This window comes from Macaca mulatta, chromosome 4 (assembly GCF_049350105.2).
Source record: "Macaca mulatta isolate MMU2019108-1 chromosome 4, T2T-MMU8v2.0, whole genome shotgun sequence".
NCBI lineage: Eukaryota > Metazoa > Chordata > Mammalia > Primates > Cercopithecidae > Macaca > Macaca mulatta.
The window spans coordinates 95,768,694-95,793,765 of NC_133409.1; the positions used below are offsets into that span (position 1 = coordinate 95,768,694).

The following is a 25,072-nucleotide window of genomic DNA, read 5'->3' on the forward strand; positions in this document are numbered from 1 at the left end:
AATGTTTCCCTCAAAGGGTTTTTAGCCTGGTTCGGTTGTAAAACAACATACATGAAAATGACATAAGAACAGTTGGGGCGGGGGCAGGAAGGGATCTGTAATCAGTTTAGTGCAAGTTATTTATCCAAGTTCTGAGAGTACGGGGATTGTGGCCTGATTGGAGCTGGGTGGGGTTCCTCAGGGAAATGATGTTCAAGAATCCTTGTCTGTTTGTTATTATCTTCTTGTACCCACATTTCCTGTGTTGATACCAATGTGTACATAGAAATTGAATTGTGACATGAGGCATCTCTGCTAGGCATTTGGGCAAGCTTTCCAGTTAAGTTCTGGGCTGTAGTTTTTAAATGGATTGATACATACATTGAAAAGGAAACAGCATGTATGAAGTTCTACTTTAAAACTAAGAAATTTATTAGCACCTGCTTCCAGAAATCGAAAGAGTAAAAGTTATATGCATTATTTTTTTTCAGTCACTTTAAGATCAATTAGAATTAGATACTGAATTTTCTTGACTTTGAAGCCGTGATTACCTGGACATCATGTACATGTGGAGATGTCTGGATGTATTCATGCTACAAAGTTGGAATTTTAGGAGCTCTTCATGTTGTACATTATTGTTAAAATATGCTATTGCTATGACTGAATGTGGTATTTTCTTTTTTTATTATTATACTTTAAGTTCTGGGGTACATGTGTACAACGTGCAGGTTTATTACATAGGTATACATGTACCATGTTGGTTTGTTGCACCCATCAACTCATCATTTACGTTAGGTATTTCTCCTAATGCTATCCCTCCCCTAGCCCCCCACCCCCTGACAGGCCCCAGTGTGTGATGTTCCCCTCCCTGTGTCCATGTGTTCTCATTGTTCAACTCCCACTTATGAGTGAGAACATGCAGTGTTTGGTTTTCTCTTTTAGTGTTACTTTGCTGAAAATGATAGTTTCCATTTCCCTCCATGTCCCTGCAAAGGACATGAACTCATCCTTTTTTGTGGCTGCATACCTTTCCATGGTATATATGTGCCACATTTTCTTTATTCAGTCTATCATAGATGGGCATTTGGGTTGGTTTTAAGACTTTGCTATTGTGAACAGTGCTGCAATAAACATATATTTGCATGTGTCTTTATAGTAGAATGATTTATAATCCTTTGGGTATATACCCAGTAATGGGATTGCTGGGTCAAATGGTATTTCTAGTTCTAGATCCTTGAGGAATCACCACACTGTCTTCCACAATGGTCGAACTAATTTACACTCCCACCAAGAGTGTAAAAGTGTTCCTATTTCTCCACATCCTCTCCAGCACCTGTTGTTTCCTGACTTTTTAATGATTGCCATTCTAACTGGTGTGAGATGGTATCTCATTGTGGTTTTGATTTGCATTTCTCTAATGACCAATGATGATGAGCATTTTTTCATAAGTTTGTTGGCTGCATAAATGTCTTCTTTTGAGAAGTGTCTGTTTATATCCTTTGGCCAGTTTTTGATGTTTTTTTTTTTTTTTCTTGTAAATTTGTTTAAGCTCTTTGTAGATTCTGGATGTTAGCCTTTTGTCCGATGGATAGATTGCAAAAATTTTCTCCCATTCTGTAGGTTGCCTGTTCACTCTGCCAATAGTTTCTTTTGCTGTGCAGAAGCTCTTTAGTTTAATTAGATCCCGTTTGTCAATTTTGGCTTTTGTTGCCATTGCTTTTGGTGTTTTAGTAATGAAGTATTTGCCCATGCCTATGTCCTGAATGGTATTGCCTAGGTTTTCTTCTAGGGTTTTTATGGTTTTAGGTCTTACCTTTAAGTTTTTAATCCAAATGTGGTATTTTCTTTGGAATCTGTGTTTCAAATAGCCAAGGAGTGATTTGCAATTTCCTCTCCCTATCGTCTGATTTATAAAAGGAATGTAGTAATATTATGTTCATAGAATAGTAATGTGCATGGAGTAGGAGTTTATCTTTGAAAATGTAAATTGCAAAATCATTTTCTTAGCAGTGAAAGATGTTAATATGGGGAATACAGCTTTGGAATTCTCCATGTCCCGAACTTAGTTAGCAGACATGTCATTCTCCAGTGTAGACAAAGGCTGATTACTAATAACTAAAGATGGTTATGGTGGGCTTGTGGGGTTATGAGTACCTTTTTATTTTTCTATTGAACATTTTCTATGTTCTTAATATATTATAATTAAAAATAGTGTATTTTTCATTTTTAAAAGCACTGCAGTTCCAGTTAAACCTCCAATTCCATGTATTATGGGAAGGTACAGATATATAAATCCTTCCTAGATGCAACTTAAAAAAATAACACACAAATTGAGTATCAGGAACCTTACGATGTTTTGCTCTCCTCTCAGTTCCACCTGTAAACACCTTTCAGAGGAAAAGGCTACAAATCCATTTAAGCAATTGAAGTCATTTTTAAAATATTTTCCCCTAATATTTGACAAATTAACCTTGAAACTGGCCAGGTATGGTGGCTCACACCTGTAATCCCAGCACTTTGGAAGGCTAAGGCAGGAGGATCACTTGAGCTTAGGAGTTTGAGACCAGCTTGGACAACATGACAAAACCCTGTCTCTATAAAAAATACAAAAATTAGCCAGACGTCGTGGTGCATGCCTGCAGCCCCAGCTGCTTGGGAGGCTGAGGTGGGAGGATTGCTGTAGCCCGGAAGGTTGAGGCTGCAGTCAGCCGTGATCATGCCACTGCACTCCAACCTGGGCAACAGAATGAGACACTATGTCAAAAAAAAAAAAAAAGACAAAAAAGAACCCTTTTACTCTGAAACGTAATTCATATGAATCAAAAACTTCATGTGAAGAATAAATAGCATGAATAAAAACATGGTGGACTATTTTTCTGTTTGGGGGGAATTGAACTGTTTAGTTCATTTGGCCCATGGAAAGCTGACCTCTTGAATTCCCTTATGGTACACTGCCTTCCTAGGAAATATGTGGAAGTTCTAGCTGTTGAGTCCTGGCAGCCCCCATTTGCACTAGCTGCTTTTCAAGTGCTCAGTAATAGCCACATCTGACTAGTGGCTATCATGTTGGACAGTGCAGACTTGGATCATTGCCATCATGGCAGCAAGGCACTGGACATGGCAGTGCTCTGTGCCTTCCTGGGCACCAGCTGATGGATGTCTTCTTTGTTTATATTCACAGTGCAGCTGTCTGCTTCAGAAAGTGAGGGCTCCAGGAATGAGGAGAATCTTCAAGAGCTGCCTCGCATTGTGACATGTCTGATCCCTTGCTCCCATCCCTGCAGCATGAACAAGGTAAGAGGTACTTTGAGGAATCAGCACTTGTATTTCCTTTCGGTACTATGATTTTCTGGAATGCATATGTCTTTCCATGATGTGAAAAGGTTGCTTCTCCTGCCAGAAGCATTTCAGAGTTGGAGAGTTGTGTGATCCCCTACAAGCAGGGTCACAGGTGCTAGTGGCTACTCTGACTGCGTAGTCCTCTGGAGGTGTCATTTATACTTGCCAGGGGCCTCTGAGTGGCTGAAATACTGGGTTTTAGCATAACTGCCTTGGCATGAATATTGGAATATTGAGACTCTGAGGCTAGATTTCCTGGGACTAAATATCACTTTTTCCAGATGCTAGTGTCAGTGACCCTAGGCAAGTGGCCTGACTTCTTGGTTCCTCAATTTCCCCATCTGTAAAATGCTGATAATAATGATACCTACCTGATAGGATTATTGTAAGGATGAAATGAGTTACTACATGTACCAGTGCTTAATATAGTGCCTGTCCACATTACAAGCACTTGATACATGTTTACTGCTGTTGTTTTTATGTTGGGGACACTATTATCCCTTAGACATAGTTGCAAGGGAGTGTAAGGTGCATCTTTTCCAGTTTTATTTATTCCCTGATTAAATTGGTGAGTGGCGATTTATTACCAGATGGGCACTATGGGAATAAACAAAGAATACAACTTGAGACATGCCTTCAGCATGTGCAGACTATCTTGGGGCAGAATAGTGAGTGTGTTGTAACAAGGTATGTAGCAGAAGCTCTGGAGGCACAGAAAAAGGAACATCCAACTCTGGGGAATCTGGGAAGGACAATGTAGAGGAGGCGACATTTGAGTAGGATCCTGGATGGGAAATGGTAATTTCCTGGACAGGGAAGGTAGGGCAAGGCATTCCAGGTAAAGGAATGTGTTTAAGCACAAAAGCATATGAGAAAGCCTGGTGTGCTGAGAGACCAGCAAAGAGTTTGTTTGGTATGACTGGAGCAGGGTTTCTCAGCCTTGACACTTGATATTTGGACCAGGTAATTCTTTGAAGTGAGAGACTGTCTTCTGCATTTTAGGATTTTTTGTAGCATCCCCTTCCCTTCACTCTAATTATGACAACCAAAAATGTCCTCAGATTATTGCCCAATGTCCCATACAGGGACAGAATTACCCCTTGGTTGAAAACTACTACGCCAGTGGAAGGTGGTCAGATATAAGCCCAGAGAAGGAGGCAGGGGCCAGATCCTATGAGCCACTAAAGGATTTAAAATGGGGGAGATGTTTCTGGAGGCCTACAAAAACAGGTGTGTTATTGTGGGCCTGTTATATGGATTATGGTAGAGTTGGACAGCACTGTTTAATGGTTTGGTTGTCAAAAGAGCATATGGGATCTCTAGACTTTAGAAATTCCATTTACCTTGTTGAAATTCTTCTACTAAAGGACGCTCTTCCAGTGGTGACTTTTCTCATGGTCATTTACTCAGCCTTCTCATGGGCGGGAAGGGCCCTGGGAAGCTTCAGGGATTGGAGAAAGCTGGAAAAGCCTTCTGTGCACTTACCCTATTTTCCTAGATGCAAGTTTTATGGGAGACACTGGCTGCTGTATCCTATCTGAAGAGACCAGCAAAAAAACAAGCAGTTGTTTCTGAGGAGTTTTCGTTTGGCTGAGCTTAGCCAAAGAGAAAGAAACCAGAGCTGAGTTTTCCCACTTCAACCCCACCCCAGCTTAAACACTTGGCGTTAAGCCGCCTTTGAGAAGTGAGCTGTTGGAATACTGGAAAGTAAGCAGGTGTTCTGCCCCAGGGTCATGACTGGAGGTGGGGAGGAGGGGAGATCCATGGCTGCAAACCTCTTTTGGCTCCTACTATTTGGAGTTTGGTGTATTGAAAAGCTAAGGCAACTTTTTGGAAATCTGTTATCAGCAAATGCAGTTTGCTGTGACAGCTTTGCCCTAAGTTTCTCCAGAGCAACCCAACATCTAATGTCATGGATTCACTCTCCACACACAGCTGGGAACCAGACTCCTCAGAAATGTCAAGTCTCAGTAGGTGTGTCTGTTGCTTGGGATATTATGTTCTGTCTGAGTGGCTCAGTATGTGCTCTATTTTATATTGTTTTAATTGAAAGTAGTGATTAAGCATGATGTGTCACCTTCATAGGTCAGCATTTTTCTTATGGCTTTCTTGGCATAAGACAAAGAATAGGTCACTCTCTGGGGAGGAGACAGCTCTTCTCAGCATAAATAAAACCAGAGAATCTCCTCCTCAATTATGGTGTTAGTTGGAGTGCTAGAATATTGTTGTGGGTGTGACTGACGTTCTAAGTGGATTTGTTCCTAGAAAGTTGGAGACATTGGAATTGTGCACTCTCCTCTTCCTCAGACACACACTGTAATGCTCTCCTTTCTTCCTAAATCCCAGCTCACTGATGGGGCACTTCAGTTAGGGAAGTGTACGGATGGAGGGTGGCCCTGGTGTTCTAGGGTCATTGTTATTCCTGTGAAGTGCCAGGGCGATGCTGATTGCAGTTAGACATTGACAGCTCTCTTTTGAATCCATCGCGGACCATCCCTCCAGAAAACACAGAATCCCCAAACCCCGTGGCACAAAGGGATTAGCGGTTGGCTGCACTAATTTAACAGGACTACCCTGATACCTCATGAGTTACTGTCCACCAGGTAGGGCCTTCATTCCTCACCTTCTTGAACTCCAGTCTCTGCCAGGGTCTGAGGAAACACTAGAAAAGGGTGCACTTCTGGCCTTCGGATAGCTAGCGTGTTGGTGTATCACTGCTGGCTGAAAACAGAAACAGAGGGCATTCCTGCGCATAAGGCCCGTCATGAATCTGCTGTCATCCCTGAGGCCAGTCTAGAGGAGGAAATATGTCAGTGTACATGCAATATGATAACAGACTCATGGGTTTACACAGAGTAGACAGCCTCATATTTATTTATTCACCTTTTAAATTTGTAAACAGGCATTAATGGTTGTAAATTCTGAGCCTTACGTATTAAGGAAATTGTGGGGCACATATTTTCCCAGGGTATGCATTCTCCCAAACCCTCATGCAGACTTGACCATCTTTCCAATGTTCATACATTCTTCGCAGCTTTTTGCAAGAGCTGACTTTCCAATCTTTATGTTGATCAAAAACTTCATAATTGCAATTTAACTTTTTTTTTTTTTTTTTTTTTTTTTGAGAGAGAGACAGGGTGTTGCTCTGTCACCCAGGCTGTAGTGCTCAACCTCCCGGACTCAAGCAATCCTCCCACCTCAGCCTTCTGAGTAGCTGGGACAACAGGTGTGTGCCAACATACCTGGCTAATTTTTGTATTTTTTGTAGAGATGGGATTTCACCATGTTACCCCAGGCTTGTCTGGAACTCCTGGACTCAAGCAATCTTCCCATCTCAACCTCCCAAAATGCTGGGATTAAGCCACCTGGTGTAAACCACCACACCTGGCCAAAATTTAACTTTTAAATTCTGTCAACACTATTTCTACTACTTTCTTGGTTATCTTCTTGCTAATATGTATAAATATATATTACATCTAGTATATTTGCCAGTTTTGGGTTTATCTGTGTTACTGCTGCATTATCATGCTATAGAGAAAAGATTTCAGTGTATCACTTAAAAGCCATAGCCAAATGGGAAGCCAATTGAACAGGATTCTGTAGAGGCAAATTGTGCAGGATGATGTACATTCAGTGCGTACCGACTACTTCGTACGTTCACAGAAAACACACTAGCAAGAAAAGTGTTGTTCTCCCCTTGTAAGATCTTTCCTTCTTAGTAGCAACCTTAGGATTATGATCCTTTACTCGTCTCCCTTGTGGTCATTGTTTTTATAAGGCATGTCACATGCTGTTCTGTGCTTTAAATTTATGAGGACACTCCATCTGATTGAAAAATAATTGATTTTTTCATTATTGTACAAAATGACCCTCTCCCTTCCCCCATCGTGAAAAAGAATCTTCTTGAGAACTGTTTCTTCCTTGTTATGTTCAGATCAAGCCGGATCTGATTTTTATTGCTTTGGACAAATGCCAAAACATCAAAATGAAGTAGAGTAGTGCCTCTTGTCTCTTTTAGTGGGTGGATGCCACTGTTTTGCTTAATGATCTGCCTAGCAGAATTTTTTTTCTCTGAATATTTTCCAGTATTCAGCACCACATCCTACTGTCCCAGGTCTGAGGCAGTTTCATGTTTACACGCAGATCAATATCTCTACAGTGAACTAAAAAGTAAAACTGAAATTTAGTTTCTACCTTCATCTGGAGTTTTTCTTACATTGCACCTCCTTCATATGAAGCTGTGAAGTCCAGACTTTATTATCCGTGCCTCGCTCACCCCAAACCTGGCATATACATAGCTCTAGTTGGTAAAACATCAGCTCCAACACATATTTGTCAAGTGCATACTATGTGCCATGCACTGTGCTTGCAAGAAATACATTAGTGAATATAACAAAGGTCTTTTCTATCTAAGACAGCTGCCGTTCTGGCAAAGGTAAGAAGAGTCATCATACCCACTGGTTTAATATTTTAACATAAAACTAATGTCAACACTTTTTTCATTTTAAACTTCTTATACTCAAAGAGCAAGTTAACAGAGCTACTGGAGGTAGCATAAGGAATTGGCAAATAATAAACATAAAAGATCTCTCTCCTCTCCTTTCCAGGACACCCTCAATGGTTTGTTTCACCAAATGTCCAATCTATATTTAATAAGCCTTACCAGTCATTTTTCTGAAGGCATTGGCCAGGTCCTCCTTGTGGCAGACTTTGAAGAGCTATTGCAAGGTTTAAACTAGTGACATGGAAGAAAATACAACTAAAAATTAAATGATCTTAGAATAAAGAAGGCCTTATTAATTTCTAGTGTCAGGAACTATCAAGGAAGAGAATGTACTTAGCTTTATAACACTTCAGAACTTCTTTCAATCAAAAGACATTCTGAACTGTTCTAAAAGATAAAAGACAAGCTGGGGCAGTATTTACCCATATATGAGAAAGAGTTATTAAGTGTTCTTACAAATTAATATAGATTTATGAGATAAAGGTAATTACACTAATAGAAAATGGGCAAAGAACAGAAAGGTAAGACCAACAAAGAAAGAAATATGATCAATAAAATGGAAGAAAAATGTTCAATCTTAACAGCAATCAAAGAAATGCAAATTAAAATGATGAGATAGAAATTTTCACCTATACAATTGATGAGGATTTGTAACATTTACCCAGTGAAGTTGGGAATAGGGAACATCAGGCTCTCTCATACACAGTTAGTGAAAGAACACCTTTCTTAAGGGGACTTAAATAAGGTATATCAACTCCTAAAAAATTGACACACCTTTTGTCCCAGAATTTGCATTTCTAGAACATTAACTCAAAGAGAACCGCCATGGATGTGTGCAGAAGTTTAGCTAAGATGTGCATCACAATATTCTTAAAATAGTAATTTTTGAAGGTAATAACCGTAGTACAGCTGTACAATGAAAATGCCGAGGAGGGATTGAGGAATACTGAGTGACATAAAAAGATGTTCTAAATAAATTGCGAAGAAGACAAGTTATATAACAGTATGTGCAGTCTGATCATTATTTCATTTTTTTATAAAAGGTACAGTATGCACACGGAATAAAGATTGCTTATACATATCAACATATTATGAGCATTATCTTTATTTTGCTTGTATGTTCTAGATTTTCTTAAGCAATGTGCATTTCTTTCACACTAAAAATATTTTAAAATAAAATATACTAAGTATCTTTAAAATATGAACTTCACGGCGGGGCGCGGTGGCTCACGCTTGTAATCCTAGCACTTTGGGAGGCTGAGGCGGGCAGATCACGAGGTCAGGAGATCGAGACCACAGTGAAACCCCGTCTCTACTAAAAATACAAAAAATTAGCCGGGTGTGGTGGCGGGCGCCTGTAATCCCAGCTGCTCAAGAGGCTGAGGCAGGAGAATGGCGTGAACCCGGGAGGCAGAGCTTGCAGTGAGCCGAGATCATGCCACTGCACTCCAGCCTGGGTTACAGAGCAAGACTCCGTCTCAAAAAAAAAAAAAAAAAAAAAAAAAATGAACTTCACTGCATTTTTAAAATATGCATGATAAAAAGACCAGAAGGCTATTACCCAGAATGATGACCATGACTTTCCCAGAGGGTGGAAACATAGGACACATTTCTTTCTTTTTTAAAAAATACTTTTTGGTATTTTCAGCTTTTCTACAATATTTGTGTATTTCATTAACAACTAGAAAAGAAACCAAACATTTAAAAAATAAGTACTATTTTAGCTGTTTTGCATTCGAGGTGCAAATGGATGAAGATTTTTAGTAAGCAGATAGAAAACAGAGTGGTCAAAACAGAGATTTGGACCTAGGGTCATTCTGCTTGGCATATTACCAGGAAGGATCATTTTAATATACTAATGGTTTGGGGGCAGTAGTGAGTAGAGAAATGCTCTAGAAAAAGATGCCATCCTTTGATTCAGTGGCTCAATTTTTTAAAATGAACAGTACATCCTTTTACTCAGTACTGTGCCATTTCTTCATTTACGTGTTCAAAGACACTGCTTATGTGTACAAGTTTGAACTAGACCAGTGGTTCCCAAACTATGGTTTGGGGACCCTTGAGAGGGACACTCTTATACCCTTTCAGGGTGTCTGCCTGCAAGATAAAAGTTAAGATATGATTTACCTTTTTCACCCTTTCTCTCTTGTCTATACAGTGGTGTTTCAAGAGACTGTGACATGCAATGGCATCACTTCTGGGATGTGTGCCTATGTTTTCATGTTCCAAAACTTTCTTGAGCTTAACCTCTAGTATGGTAAACATTGATAGAAATAACTCACATAAACAAAAGCTCTTTAGGGTCTGCGATCATTTGTGAGCCTGTAAAAGGGCCATGAGATGAGTTTGAGAACCACTGAGTTCGACTGCGCCTATGTCTTATATGTGGCAGGCTTTCCTCTAACAAGAATCTGGACCCTCAGTCCTGGTCAGTGAGTGCCCTTGGACATTGTAGCACTTCTGTTCTCACTTTCTACATTTTTAAGATATAATTTCCCTTAGCTCTTCAAAAAAACTTCATTTTTATAGAGTTTGTGAAGCCAAAAAGAAACATTGCTGGCACCAGGCCACTGTAGCCCCTCTGTTACATGTACATTGAGTCCTGTCGAATGTGAGGTTCGTGGAAATGTTAAAGGCCAAGTTAGACCTCCAGACTCTGTCTCCACCTGCCTTGTACTGGGAAATTCATGATATTTCAGGAAGAAAATAGCACTGTAACTCCCTTCTGGGAGGTCTGGAAGTGCATATTTAAAATACAACTTACCGTGTAATTGAGTAGAGGGTTGCTTTGGCATGAAAGAGAGAGAAGACAAATTTAAAAGAATTAACTGAATATATTTATGCCCGTTTGCCTTTAAAATGTGTGCATGCATATAATGTGTGTTTGTATAAATGTGTATGAAACATACATTCCAGAGGATTGCTCCCTAAGTTAGGTAGACTTCTCTCTGTACACAGTCATCTTGACTATGGAGCTACAGTAATGCTTCTATTTCAGTCCCATCTCTTCTCCCCCTTTCTGCCTAACCAGAAACGTATTTCTGTTGTTCTCTCTTTATTTGCATGGCTCACCAACAAATCTCAGAGCAGTGTGTGGTGAAGCACTGGCTGGTGCCTACTTCTCCAAGAAGCAGTCTGTATTAACTTGTTCGCACACTGCTAATAAGGACATACCTGAGACTGGGTAATTTATGAAGAAAAAGAGGTTTAATGGACTCACAGTTACATGCCTGGGGAGGCCTCACAGTCATGGTGGAAGGTGAGGAGGAGCAAAATCAACGTCACATCTTGCATGGCAGCAGGCAAGAGAGAGCATGTGCAGGGGAACTCCCCTTAATAAAACCATCAGATCTCATGAGACTTATTCACTGTCACAAGAACAGCATGGGAAAGATCCACCCCTGTGATTCAGTTACCGGTTACCTCCTACCAGGTTGCTCCTATGATATGTGGGAATGATGGGAGCTGCAGTTTGAAATTTGGGTGGGGACACAGCCAAACCATATCACAGTCTTCATGTTCCAGGGCTTATTTTGAAAATCTGAACCTTTTTGTACAGAGAATTTGAACATCAGATGAATGATTGTGCTGGAGCACCTCAAAGTGAGCTCTAGCTCTGAGACTCTGTGCACCCACTACTGTGTCATATGGACATGGCAATGCCTTGTCTTGAGTGAAGGGGTCATGTGGCCTGACATAACATCTCCTGATAATGTCAGAAAAGATGAAGGAGAGTCTGAACAGGTAGGAGGTAAATTAAGGCTTCAGAATAGAAAAGCTGAACTTTGTGTTTGTGTTAAGACTCTATAGGCCCCAGAGAAGAAAGGATATGTTTTGACATGACTGTAATATAATTTCAAGTCTGAGAAGCCTAGCTGTGAATCATGATAACTTCTTTGAAATACGTCTACAGCTACTGACCATCTGTCAGGTTCTAACTGAGGTCGGAGGAAAGTCGGTGGACGAGTGGCAGGCAGTTGAAAGACCAGTCAAGGAATCATGGGGCGTTTCAACATGGCTTTATTCTCTCTCTGGGCACAAGGGAGCTGTCGGCGCAAGCAAGCCATGGGCACAAGAAAGCCATGGGCGCAAGCCTGGGGACGAGCCACGAGTGCAAGCCGTTATGTACAGCGTTAGCAGGGTAATTATACCTTTTACAGACAATGGTGGCTCTGAGTCAAGCATGAGCGCACATGAGTGGTTACTTAATGCACCTCACATGGCATGGTTACATAACACGTGGAGCTGTGTGCCTGCACTCCAAACTCGCTGAGTCATGCTGGACTAGATGTCTGCCTCGGCCTATTCTTGACCACAGCTCATCCATTTTCCTTACACCATCAAACAGGTTTCGTTTGTAGGAAAGATTATATTCAGTCCCACTTCATTCTCATTGCTAGTACTTTCACATACATCATGATTGTTGGTTTTGAAATCTTGTTCATCCTTATTTTTTGAGGATTTAAAGAGGAGTGCCTAGTATTTTCTTAATTAAAACAAGCTTCGCTTCTCTGCGCCCCCTGCCCCATACCAATGGACTGCCCTGGGCCATCCTTCATTGGGAGTTTTAATTGCGTGTTGACTGAACAGGTAGGTTGTTGTCCTATATCATCATGTTGGACTAAGCCCACAAGAGCCTTGCAAGCCCAGTAAAGAGGCCCTTTGGATACTCAAAGTGTGCTGCTGCCTTTTTCTTTGTGACTAGTGATGGCTGGTTTCCTACAACAGCGGCCAGAGGATTCTGACCTTTATGAATCAGGCAGACGAATGTTTCTGTCTTCTTTCTCCAAGTCCTCAACTTTGCCCTTTTTCTCTCAATTAGTAGGCCTTAATAGATACAATTAAGAGAATTCTACTTAGTTAATTGGTGACTAGAAACATGATTATTTAGGTACTTAATCTGTGGTTTGTCCATCTTTAGAATATTAACAGTTGATTTTTGCCTGATATTACAAAGGTGTCACCTCAGTGGGGTTGCTGTATATGAAAGGAAATTTATAATGAAAAGATTGCTTCCAATCCAGCTTATTAGTTTAAGTACCTAATACTTTAGATTGGCTTTATTTTCCCTTCATTTGTGTGATACAGAGGCCTTATAACGTATAGCTGCTGGTATTCTTCCCAGCTTCCTATTGTCCTTTGTCTTCGTAAAATAAGCCTAACAGTATTTTCTGTATTTTCAGAGAACATTGTGCTTTTGAATATATGTACATCATTGGCTTTGTTTTTTAAAAATTTCGTACTGTGTGATAAAATTAATGTACTAGAAAAAAGGTAGAGATGCCTATTTAAAATAAATACATAAATACATAATTTGCAGAAACTCCTCAGTTACTGTTCAGAAGACACATATTTCTAGTCTAGTAGACATCTAGTAAATGATGTTTACTTTTAAATGCAGAGGTTTGATTTGACTAATCATAGTTTATATGTTCTTCTGATTTATTTGGTTTTCTTTTCTATTTTTTTTAGTGGAATAGTTTTATAATTTCTTACCACTCTCAAACTTTAATAGAGTGGCATTATCTTGAGGCTAGTCTCAGTTAGATATAAATATAAGCAATTAATTAAGATAACCAACCCTAGCCAGAGAGATAAAGTATCCTCACATGTCATAGTGATCAAGGAGCACCTGTTAATTAGAACATTAGGAAAACTGCAACCAATCATGAAAAAAAAAGTGTTGGGTGAAATTAACAATATCTACGTTTCTTGTTATTTCTTAAATCCAACTCATAAACAGTTTGCTGTGACAGCTCTAGGCTGGGATTATGGCATTTGGGATGAGGTCTGATTATAGCTAAAATTAGACATGTGTATTGAAGATAAGAAAAGGAATATTAAACAATTGAAATTTTGTGAAAGACTGATGCTGTTTCATTGTAATAATTTCCCCAAAGGCACATTAGTAATGCTAAATACAGACTTTAATAGACTTTAATAATGTGTACTTTAGAGGCCTGATACACAAAGGAATAATGTATAAAACGTTCATTATGAAAAATTGCTACCTTTTTATTTAATAATAAATCTGTTGAAACAAAACCTGAATAATAATTGCTACCCTCTTTTACATTTTTTCACCTATTCTAATCAAGTTGCAATCATATTTTCTTATTTGTTCCATGAATGAAATGGAGATTGAAAAAAAAAAAGTACTTGCATTGGATGGACCCTTGTTCAAATTGTGGCTCATTCTCTCGCTGCCTTCATAATCTTGGGCAAGTTACCTAACATCAAACTCTGTTTTTTTGTTTGCAAACTGAGGATTGTTCTACGTATCTAACGAGGTAGGAATACGTTAAAGGTTGACACAGTGGAGTCCCTATGTAACAGACACTCAGAAAATGCTTTCTATTATGATTACTTTCTACATCTATTTCTCTTTATATTGCTTGTTTCTTTGAAGGACTGTAGTGGAGGAGCTGGAAGGGGGTTGAGAGTAGGAAAAAGCAATTAAAAAGATACCTTAAGCAGCTCTGTAGCCAAGCCTTGCATTGGATTTCAATTTGATTTTAATATGCTGCTGCTGAGAGCCATGCTGTTGAAAAAGAGAGAAGAGTAAGAAGCAGAAGCTCTTAGAAGAACAGTGGGGCATTTATCTCTTTTAATGAGATAACATCATTAGAGTAACAAAGTGCAGCGAATCAATACTCGAAATGGACTGGCGCTATCTTCCCAAAGTGTGCTGATTGTTACACTTCACAGCCTTAGAATCCGCTGAATCACGAATTCTGTCTTATCTGTTATTAGAGCCGAGCCGCTGGCTTTGATCTCACAGAATAGATCCACACCTTAGGAATCTCCAGAGGAACAGGAAAACAGACTAATAAGATAAATGAGAAAAATCCAAGGTGATTTATAAACTGCCCTGTAATCAGGGAACCTCAGAGAAAGGAGGTTGGCCTTGTTTTTTTCTTGGACTTCTTTAAATGGCTACTCATAACTGCCTTCCCCTCCACCCGCTCTCCTTGCTCTCTGTCTGCTTCTTGGTGTAATGTCAGAAACGCTAATCATGTCAGACTGTGACACTGACAGCCCTGACATTCACAACAAAGAGACAAGAAGGAGAGAGAGGAAGAGGGATGGGGGAGGGGATAGGTGAGGAAAAGCAGCAGGAGAAGCATTATTTTATTGCACATAAAATCCGTAGCTGCAGAATCACCCACATCTGGACATATCATATCCAAGGAAAATCAAGGAAGGCACAAGGTGAATTCTGATAGAGATTGAAACTGAGCTTGGGGATTTTCTGCTCTTTTTTTAGATTTCATGGTGTAGTTTATATTAGAATTACTGTGGCTATGATTTCTTCTCATCAAGAAAAAATGCATTTACATTTGTTTTTCCTTTTTCTTTACTATAGTTTTTCTCTTTGAAACAAAGCAAAGTTAAACACAGATCTTAGTAGGAAGTATGTGCTGTCAGAGGTTTTCCAATTTATTACCAGATTCCCGTAGTTTAATCTGAACAATAGCCACTTCAGGAAAGAAGTCACGGGTGAGGGATGTTTTCTGACCATGGCAAAGCTGAATGTCATGACAAAGCTGTTCAGTGTCATCCTCAGGCCGCCTTACCCTTGGCTTCTGTGGCACCTGCTTAAAGCTGCTGGATGCAGAAAATGCTGATGTTACCTGTTCCCTAACAGTTCGCAGTGGGCTTCCAAATACCTTTGAGATTTCTGTTTCTCTCGGGCACTTTCTCCGTTTGGAATAATGCTGGTGAGTGGTCTGCAATCTCTGTCTTGGATCAGTCATGACCTGAAAATCGACTGCCACATCTCACATGTGTTTTGAATCCAGATGCTGTGATCTAAATTGAGCTCTGAGCTCAGGCTGAATCATCCTAGCTTTTCTATAAACATGAGAAGCCAGCTGCCAGCTCGGCTTTTGAGGTATTTTGAACTGTAAGTCTTAGCGAGGATAGTTATCTTTTCACTTTTTCTTCATGTCAGAAACCAAAAATGGAAAATGGTATCCAGTATTTATTCCGTATTAGTTACCCTGTCATAAAAGGGGGTACATTTTTTGTCCATATTCGAACAGAAGGTATTCTATACCTAGTGACTTCTTTTCAGATTGATTATAAAAATATTGAGAACTTTGGAAAAGGCTGAGAACTCATTTTATGGTGTTCTAATCCTTAGTACCCAAGTAAAATTTTACAAACTTGGGCTAGTTGAGAGAAATGCTCCTCTTAATTTCAAAAAAAAAAAAAAAATTAAGTGGATTATATAGTGTAATTGAAGTTCCAGCAATTTTGACATTGTGACTTATTTAATATTCTTGAGGAAATTCTACTTCTATTGGCAGAAGAGAGTAAATTTATACCCTATGGAGGATTTGAGAGAATTTACCCCAAAGTATCTTCCTGTAAATTCAAATTTTCTTTGAAGTGTTTTTAATCCTAAAATTTTACATGGATTGTTCCCGGTGATATGTGATAGGTCAATATATAATTACTTGCCACTTAAATTAATTAGGTCCTATAGTAGGTAATGACAGCTGGTATAACAGATAAGCCCTCAAAATTCAATGGTTTTACACAACAAGTTTCCTTTCTTGCTCAGCTCTCAGCCCGGTGGAAGTATTTCTGATCAGTGAAGTGCTTTTATTGAGAGGTGATTCAGGAATCCTGAACTCAGGTGCCTTCCGTCTTCTGCCTTACCAACTATTTCGTCCGCTCAGGCTGCTGTAACAGAGTACCACAGACTAGGTGGCTTAAACAGCAGAAATGTGTGGTCACACAGTTCTGAAGACTAGGAGTCCGAGATCAAGGTGTCGGCAGGGTTGGTTTCTTCTGCGGACTGTGAGGCAAGCATCTGTTCCAGGCCTTGCTCCTTGGCTTGTAGATGGTCACCTTTTCCCGAGTCTTTTCACATCATCTTCCCTCTTTTCCTGCCTGTATCCAAATTTTCCCTTTTTGTAAGGACAGCAGTCATATTGGATTAGGGGCACACTCTATTCCAGTATGACCTCATCTTAACTAATTACATCTGTAATGGTCCTATTTTCAAATAAAGTCACTTTCTGTGGTACTGGAGGTCAGGACTTCACCATGTGAATTTTCAGGGGACATAATTCATCCTGTAACACCATCTTACAATTGTCTGCACTTCACTTCTTAATCACAGTCGCCTTGAAGTAAAGCACCATCTTTTCTCATATTCCTTTGTTGAGCACTAGTCACGTAGCTGCACCTGGAGGTGAGGTGGCCTGGGAAATGTAGTCCCGTGCTGAATAGTGATTGTGCTAGATGGACCCATGCACGTACAGGAGGCACCCCATCTTTCTCAGAATGTGTATCAAACTCTCCTGTATCTTCCAGTACTTCGGAGCACACCTGTTGGAGAGCTCTCAAAAAGGTAATCAGTGTTCAATTTTGAGAATCCTATTCTAGCATGGCTAGGAATGCTTTTTAGTTAACACCCCAAGGATTTATATGAGTACCTAAGGTTGCTTACTGTTTTGTTTTCTTAAGAATCTAATATATTCTCAAGGGAATTTTACTTACACTAGGGTTAATCACTTTTTCTCCTTATGAAACTAGTGAAACCCAAATGAATGAAGTTTAACTCTTAGCCAAAAACTTAGCTTGTGGTTAGAGTGATTTCTACATACAGTAACTTTTTTTTATCGTATATTCTGTTGCTGAAAAATAATATATTTCCAAGAGGGAGAAAAGGATATTGTGAGTGCAGAAGACAATTACATAACCTGCTTTGCTTATCTCAAATGGCTAGACTTTAGTATTTAATTAAAGAAGTCTTGCCTCTCCTATGAAGTTAGTCATTATTTTGAAGGTTGAACGTGGGTTTTATAAGTGACTAATTGCTTTGTATGTTCCTTTTCAATTACAATAAGAAGTCATAAATTCTCTACATTTAGAACTGCTAAAAAGTATTTAGATTCACCTGAATAGGTTTATTCTTAAAAAAATAAAAAAAGGAATCAAGAAAAAATTTCCACTGTAAATTTTTGGTTTCTCTAAGGAATTTGTAAGAACTCTCCCATGAAAAACACAGTGATAGCAATTTGAAAAGGATAAGTAGATGCAGTCTGAAAACTCAGTAGGTAGTGTGAAAGCACATTAATACTGAACCATAATATGTAATGTAAGATTTTAGTCATTGAGAAACCAACTATATTGCTGTCTTATTGTTCTGTTACTTTAAAACACAGTTTTTATCTGAAGACTTAAAAGCCACCGGTGGTATTGTAAATTTCCTTTGGGTCAAAAAACTGACAGTGGTACTGTAGCAAAGCTAGTCATTTGAACAGTGGCCTTCTCATTTATAATGGTTATAGTTTTTAATATGTCAGAATCTTAGCAGGTATTCGAGTCATTTTAAGAATGAATTAAATCCTCATTCATTTTGACGTTATGAATTCAGATTTTAGAAAAGGGTCTAGGATGATGTTTGTCCTTTGTAGATATTTGATAAATAATCATTATTTTAAGTATTACCATTTTATGGAATCTGTAATGTTTGCCAGATACTGCATTAGCTCCTTTACAATAGACATATAGTATATGTGCATAATATATATTGCTAATTTTCACAGCCAATTTGCATAGTAGGTGGTATTATTCCCACTTTACAGATGGGGAAACGCAGAGACCCTTAAGTAATGAGCCCAGTAATCACATGTCTAGATAAAGCAGATCCAGTATTTGAATTTGGATGTTAGTGACTCCAAAATACATGCATGTTTCCATTCCGTCACATTGGAATGTCCTAAGAATATTTGTTGAATTGAATTCAAAATACATTCAATAAATTTGCAATGAACTAAACACAAATGCAAAATCCCAGAATGAATGTTTTCGTTCTTAAGAGAATGAGTCACTTGCAAGTGTACAGATGAATGCAGTAGTTGAAAATGTGTTCCATCTAATCGTTAAAGCAAGTCTCTAGGACTTTTACTCGGTAACACTTTAGTAGACTGACACTTCCTTAAATATATGAGCAGTCTTTGATTCAGAATACTTCTTAAGTATCCATTATGTGTGACCAAATTAGAGTTCTTTAGAACTCTTAGAGTTCCTTAAAACTGGTTTCTACTTCACACTCTCATACTTGCCCTCCTTTCTGAATGTGGCCAGGTTATTCAGGTCTTACTGATTTACAGAAGCAAACACAAGAAAAGGTAGCCTTGAGTCACGGATGGGCCTGGCCCGAAGGCAAAATGAAGAAAACCAGTGAGAAGCTCAACCAGAACCCTAAAATGAAAGAAAACTCTCTTCTCGAAACACTTCACCTTTTCTCCTTTCCTAGCAAAATGATAGGCCTGCTTTGTGATGGTTCAGAGTTACTATCTGCATCATTTTCAGTTTCATCTAGTTTACTCTGCTCATGGTTTCTGCCGAGCAACTATGGCCAACCACATCCCCTGTTTGGAACTTGGTGTCTCCATATGTAAAACGAAGCAGTGGAATTAGATCAGAGTTGTCAGTCTGGGGTCTTAGCCTAGGTTGGCTTCAGGGGGTGTCTCTAAAATGCTGGGAAGTGAATACAATATTTGATATACATGTACTTTCTTCTGGAGAGAGAATGGTTCATAGCTCCCATCAGATTCGCCCAGGGGCTTCAGCTTACAAAGAAATCCATGGGCCGGATTATCTTTGAAGTCTGTAGGGACTCTAGCAGTCTAGTTTTCTATAAATTGTATCATACACAGACTATCACAGGCAAGATAGTTGAGAAAATAAATGCATTTTGTTTCCTTTCTACAGTGTGACATGTAAGGGAAACTCAGAGTGTTTTTACTACAGACAACTGCTTCTCTGTTCTGTAAGACAAGTGTTCTGGAATGTTTGTGGATAGTGACAAAATTCTGTTATTAGCAGAAGAGCAGAAATAGTAAATCAATTAGAAGTGATTCACATTTTGGTGATGAATGAACATTTTTTCAGGCCTGAATATTTCTTACAGTTATCTGTAATGGTAGCTTAAAGAGTCATTTAAAATAGCACTTTCCTATTTGGAATCTCAGGCACTTGGAACATTAGTGCCTAAAAATGCTCAGAGTTGGCCGCGTGCGGTGGCTCACGCCTGTAATCCCACCACTTTGGGAGGCCCATGCGGGCAGATCACAAGGTCAGGAGTTCAAGACCAGTCTGGCCAACATAGTGAAACCCTGTCTCTACTAAAAATACAAAAAGTTAGATGAGTGTGGTGGTGTGCACCTGTAATCCCAGCTACTCGGGAGGCTGAGACAGGAGAATCACATGAACCTGGGAGACAGAGGTTGTAGTGAGCTGAGATCATGCCATTGCACTCTAGCTCAGGTGACAGTGCAAGGTTCCGTCTTGAAAAAAAAATGCTCAGAAGTAATAGACCAATTCCTACGCCAAAGAAGCGGAGACCTCAGAGGGGAGATGATGTACCTTTCGTTCTTTCACTGCTGTCGTCTCAGTTTGGAGAGCATGTTGTCCTGCCAGAGAGCCTTCTCATATGTGTCATGGCTCAGCAGATTAACCAACCTGAAGCAAGATCCCTATTGCTCAGCAGATAAACAGATGAAAGAATAAAGAAAAACACTTGAGCACCTCCTCCTTCTGGTAGGGAAGAAAGAGAATTAAGTAGCATCCCCTGTCCAGCTGTTTAGTTTGAAGCCAGAGGAAGCCCACTCTTGAAGTGTTGACTTGCACATTCACTATATTGAAACATTTTACTACTCTCCAGAAAATCCTAGTTCAATTCAAACAAAGACTGTCTCTTAGATGTTTAGATATGCCTTTTAAACAATCAGTGATCTTTACCTACATTGTTGCTTCTCTCCAAAAAATGTATTTCTTTTCTTCTGTTGGTAAATTTTAAGAAGTTGCTTTTAGACCAAATGTAAATATACCATATAAATTTCTATATGTGTATGTTTCACAGCCATTGACTGTCTCAGTTTCTGTTTAAATTTTAAGCATTTTGGCTCTGTTTTCTTAGGAAACTTTGTAAAAAGAGAGTAATCATGGATAGACTGCTGTAATATTATTTGTCTTCAAAGTTGCTGTGTATAATTGACTATTAAGATTTATTCTCCAGGGTGAGTCCACAACTTAAAGTCAAGAGGAGGCAAAATGTTCAGAGCTAGTCTTTGGAAACTGATGTTATTTTGCATTTTTTTTTTAATCCAATGCTAAACATGTAAATAGAGAGTCCCCTTTTTGCTTTTTTTTTTTCATTTTGGGGCCACCAGACCTTATTACTAGATTGGTAGTATGAAGTAAATATTAAGATGTCTAATTTTTCAGTAGGAACAGAAAAAATAAGTATAAAATATTAGCTGTATTCTTTCACTCAGTTTACTAGAATAAGCTAACAAATGATCAGTCTCTTTTAGTCATGAATGAGTACACAGTATGGCACACAATTTTGTACCGTGTATATATGAATGTATGTATTTTTTATATGTCTGTATGTATTTTTTCTTTTTTTCTTTGTTTTTTTTTTTTTATATATGTGTTTTAATAGATATGAATAAATCAGTGCCCAGGTACCAAATAATGAGCACCCTCAAAATTTGAATTTCAAGGAACAGTGGCAGAAAATATCATTTGAAACTGAAACTATCACAGATCAACATAAAAATGGCTGAAATTAGCATGTATAAAATTCCCATAAGTTAACCCACACTTAAACAAATTCATGGTGTGTCTGCTGACATTCTATCAGGACAAAAAATTAAAATAAATATAGATAATTAAACTTCACATTTTAGAAATTAGAGCACATTTATATTAAAAGCAAACAGCTGACTGCGGGTCTGTATGACAGTCACCAAAAGGAGTGGGGAGCCCGAAAGTTTTAGCGATGTTCCTGATTATGACAGCCCAACTGGCAGCCATATGTCACCAGTGCATTTTATGTCTTTAGGCTTGATGACAGCAACCTATGACCACTGGGCTCCCATGCCAGCACCTTCTGAACTTTGTGATTTTCCCCATAGTGGCACCCCGGCCTCAGCACTGGGGGACTCGTACTCTTCTGTGAGCTTTGCTGCATCTCTACCTGCATGACCTCAGCAGAGTTCCTCTTCGTCTCCAGGCCATAGCCTCTATCTAAAATGTATTTTAAAAATACTCACATCAAAGATCGGTTGTGAGAATTAAATGAAACCACTAATGTAAAAGTGCCTACGACAGATCCTGACCCGTAGTAGGCACTCAGGAAATGTTTTAATTTAAAAAATAAAACAAAAAACAACAAAAACAGAATAATCTGATCCCAATGCTCTGTTCTTCTGGGAAATTCTGTTTCTCAGATTGGCTGATAAGCATTTCAATTGATCTGTCACCCTGGCTTTTATGAGTTTGGGTGAAATGACCCATCTCTGTGAACAGATCCAGGTGATTTCTTCATCATGCAAAGCTGAGTCCTCAGTGAGCCTGCGTTCCAGGTGACCCATCACACAGTAGGAGCAGACTGCAGAGAAGAGCCTACCAAAAGCTGGCTCACCCTGCTTCATGACTGCACAGTGATGTTAGTCCTTGTCAGAGTTTTATAGATTGGGCTGAAAAGTTGTTTGTTTCTTTTTTAAACAAGACAATTAGACTAAATAGATTCATGTACCATAGCAAATGAGAGAAATACGCATCTCACTCACAATATATATTTTAGATGCTGTTACCCTGATTTATTTTTACTTTGACAGATACTTCCGTTTAGGGGGTGCTTTCCACAGATAGATTCTGTTGTGCAATAGAATATTCGGTACATTTTGCCTCTAGGTTTCCTCCAGATCTGTCAGGTGGCCACACCCAAGCCTCTCAGTATTGCCATGCTCTCAATAAGACATTTGAGTTATTTATTTAGTAGATGTTCTTAGTTTTCCCTCAGGAGGTTTTGTTGGCAGAATTTGTAATTTTTTATAGGGCATCATGCTTAATATAGAGGAAGACCAATTATGTATATGCAACAGACTCAAATTAAAAGTGGCATAATTGCGATTATTCATCGCTTTTGATTTCACACTTAATTAGCCCTCTGAAGTGAACAAGTCCTTAGTAGTTAAGAGTTTGCACTCTGAGAGTTACCAGACCTGGGTTCAAATTCCAGCTCTGACACAGAGGCGTTGTGAGACCTTGGGCAAGGTCCCTAACCTTTTCCTAAACCTGTCATCTATAAAGTACTATAGAAATGCCCACCTTCCAGAGCTCTTTTGAGGATGATGTTACATCATGCCCATGAAGCACTAACACTCAGCACCTGCTGAGAGCACTTGGTAAATGTTAGCCTTTGTCACGGGGGCAGGGGAGGGGCATGAGGACTGAGCTCTCAAAAAGTGACTTCTCCGGTTTAATTTAATAAGCACTTGGGATTTCACATTTCCTGCGTATTTCACGATAACCTTGAAAGGAACGGACTAATTTAGGTCAAATTTGGTAACACTGTGTTTTAAATTTCTAATAAGAATACCACCTGAAAACACTGACAGTCATTTGTAACTTCTTACAGCCACCGCACTAAAAAACCAAAAAGCTACTGTTTATTGATAGGTACAGCTTGAGAGTAACTTCAAAAGTTATAGTAACCTTGGTTATATTTTGGTGAATATAAGAACTCTGAGAACTTTGAGGGGTCTGGAAAACACTGTAAATAGAAGCTGCTTCATTGGATATTGCTCTAGTGTTGTAAGAATCGTTTGACTTAGGGGTGTTTTGGTTTCTCAAGTGGAACATTTTTTGTGTGTGTCACCCTCTATTTTATATTAATTCCAGATCTGAGTCAGTGGCGAGTCCAGTAGTTGAATTAATGTGGAAATAAAACTGTAAGCTCATCCTTAGAATTACATCCATTATATAACATGGAAATGGGCTAAAACAGAGACGATTACAGCACTGTTTTACTTTCTACTTTAAATATGGTAGAGGATCAGTCTCTTCTATGAGTTTACATGCTGCAAAAAAATTAAAAAGTAGCTCATTAATACTCTGATTTTAAAGGGGGAAAACAATGTATGTTCTTATTCTGTGTCACTGTCAAGCATCAGTAACACTCAACTGGCTGCCAGAGTGAAAAAGAACCAACTACATTTGCGTAATCATCGTAAAAATTTGAGGCAGATATTCTATCTGCATTTTTAATTGAGCCAGACATTGCACGGAATTAGATACAGCCTTTGCTCTCTGGGAGTTTACAGTGTAAGACAGAAGATACTAATGTATGTAGACATGAAGACCAGTTGAATTTAACATTTTATAAACATGGTTGGTTCTATTTTATGCCTTTCTGGCCTTCACCAACCCTCATAACCCATCATCAGATGTCATTTCATCCACAGGTAATTTTCTTTTTAATTTAAGTAAACTTTTTTCTTAACTATGAAAATAATACGTTAATTTTAGAAAAATTGGAAAGTAAAGTAGAAAGAAAAAGCAAAAATCATGTATAATCCCACAACCATAAAAAGATCGTGTTATATTTTAGTGACATTTTTAATATATCATCTTAAATATATCTATATATTTTACATAATTGGGATCTATAAATGCAGTTTTGCCCTGTGCTTTTTTCACCTAATTTATCTTTGCATGTTTTACATATTAAGAAATTTTTTAAAACATTTTAGTGATTTTATAATATTAAGGTAATTGAAAAGTTGAGAATCCAGCTTTTGGTCCCCTGAAACAGACATTTAATGTATAAAAAGTCAAAGGATCATTCCAACTGTTCACCGGCCCATCCAGATCTGTTTCCGAGACAGAGCTATTGTTCACCTAAAGTGGAAGCTCACCCGGCTCTGCATATTTCCTCAGACTGGGTGGCTGTTCCGTGTCTGTCTCCCCCCGTTGACTTATCAGGCTCCATGCATACATGCACATTTGTTTATAGCAGTCTTCCTGATATGCAGCCACGGCGTGGGTTTTGGAAAATTGCCCAGCTACATACCATTCATACCGCTGACATTCAGCTTCTAGTAGCTAAACAGGTACTCTTAACTCCTTCAGTCTCTAAAGAACTCACTCTACAGTGCCACAGGCCATGGAGCTAACATACTATCCTCTGAGAGTTTCTATTCATGCACACAAATGAAAAGAGAAGTAGTGGTGCAAGTATAGTGAGAGGCTACTTGTAAAAATCACCAGCACTCTGTTTGCCACCCCCTTAGCCATACAATAGGCAACTGCTTGAGTTTGTCCTCCTTCAACCTTAAGGTGATGCCTGAAGCACTTGGAAAACAGGTAGAGTCTGCAGGGGCTTCCCAGGAATGACAGAGACCATCCCTGGCCTCCTAGAGGATGGGTGTGCCC

General features: G+C 39.0%; 1 protein-coding gene across 13 annotated transcripts in view; it reads left to right on the plus strand.

Annotated features, from left to right (window-relative positions):
* Positions 1-25,072, plus strand: part of BACH2 (BTB domain and CNC homolog 2) — a 367,290-nt gene that overhangs the window by 87,664 nt on the left and 254,554 nt on the right. For 10 of the 13 annotated variants that reach the window (XM_015136935.3, XM_077999657.1, XM_015136932.3 and 7 more), the window contains exon 2: positions 3,161-3,273. Coding sequence is in view for 3 of the 13 variants with exons in the window: in XM_077999651.1 (XP_077855777.1) it covers positions 3,161-3,273 (113 nt within the window). In the remaining 10 variants the exon portion in view is untranslated. The remainder of the gene's footprint in view (positions 1-3,160; positions 3,274-25,072) is intronic. The other 3 variants (XM_077999656.1, XM_077999654.1, XM_077999660.1) reach the window with 1 other exon arrangement.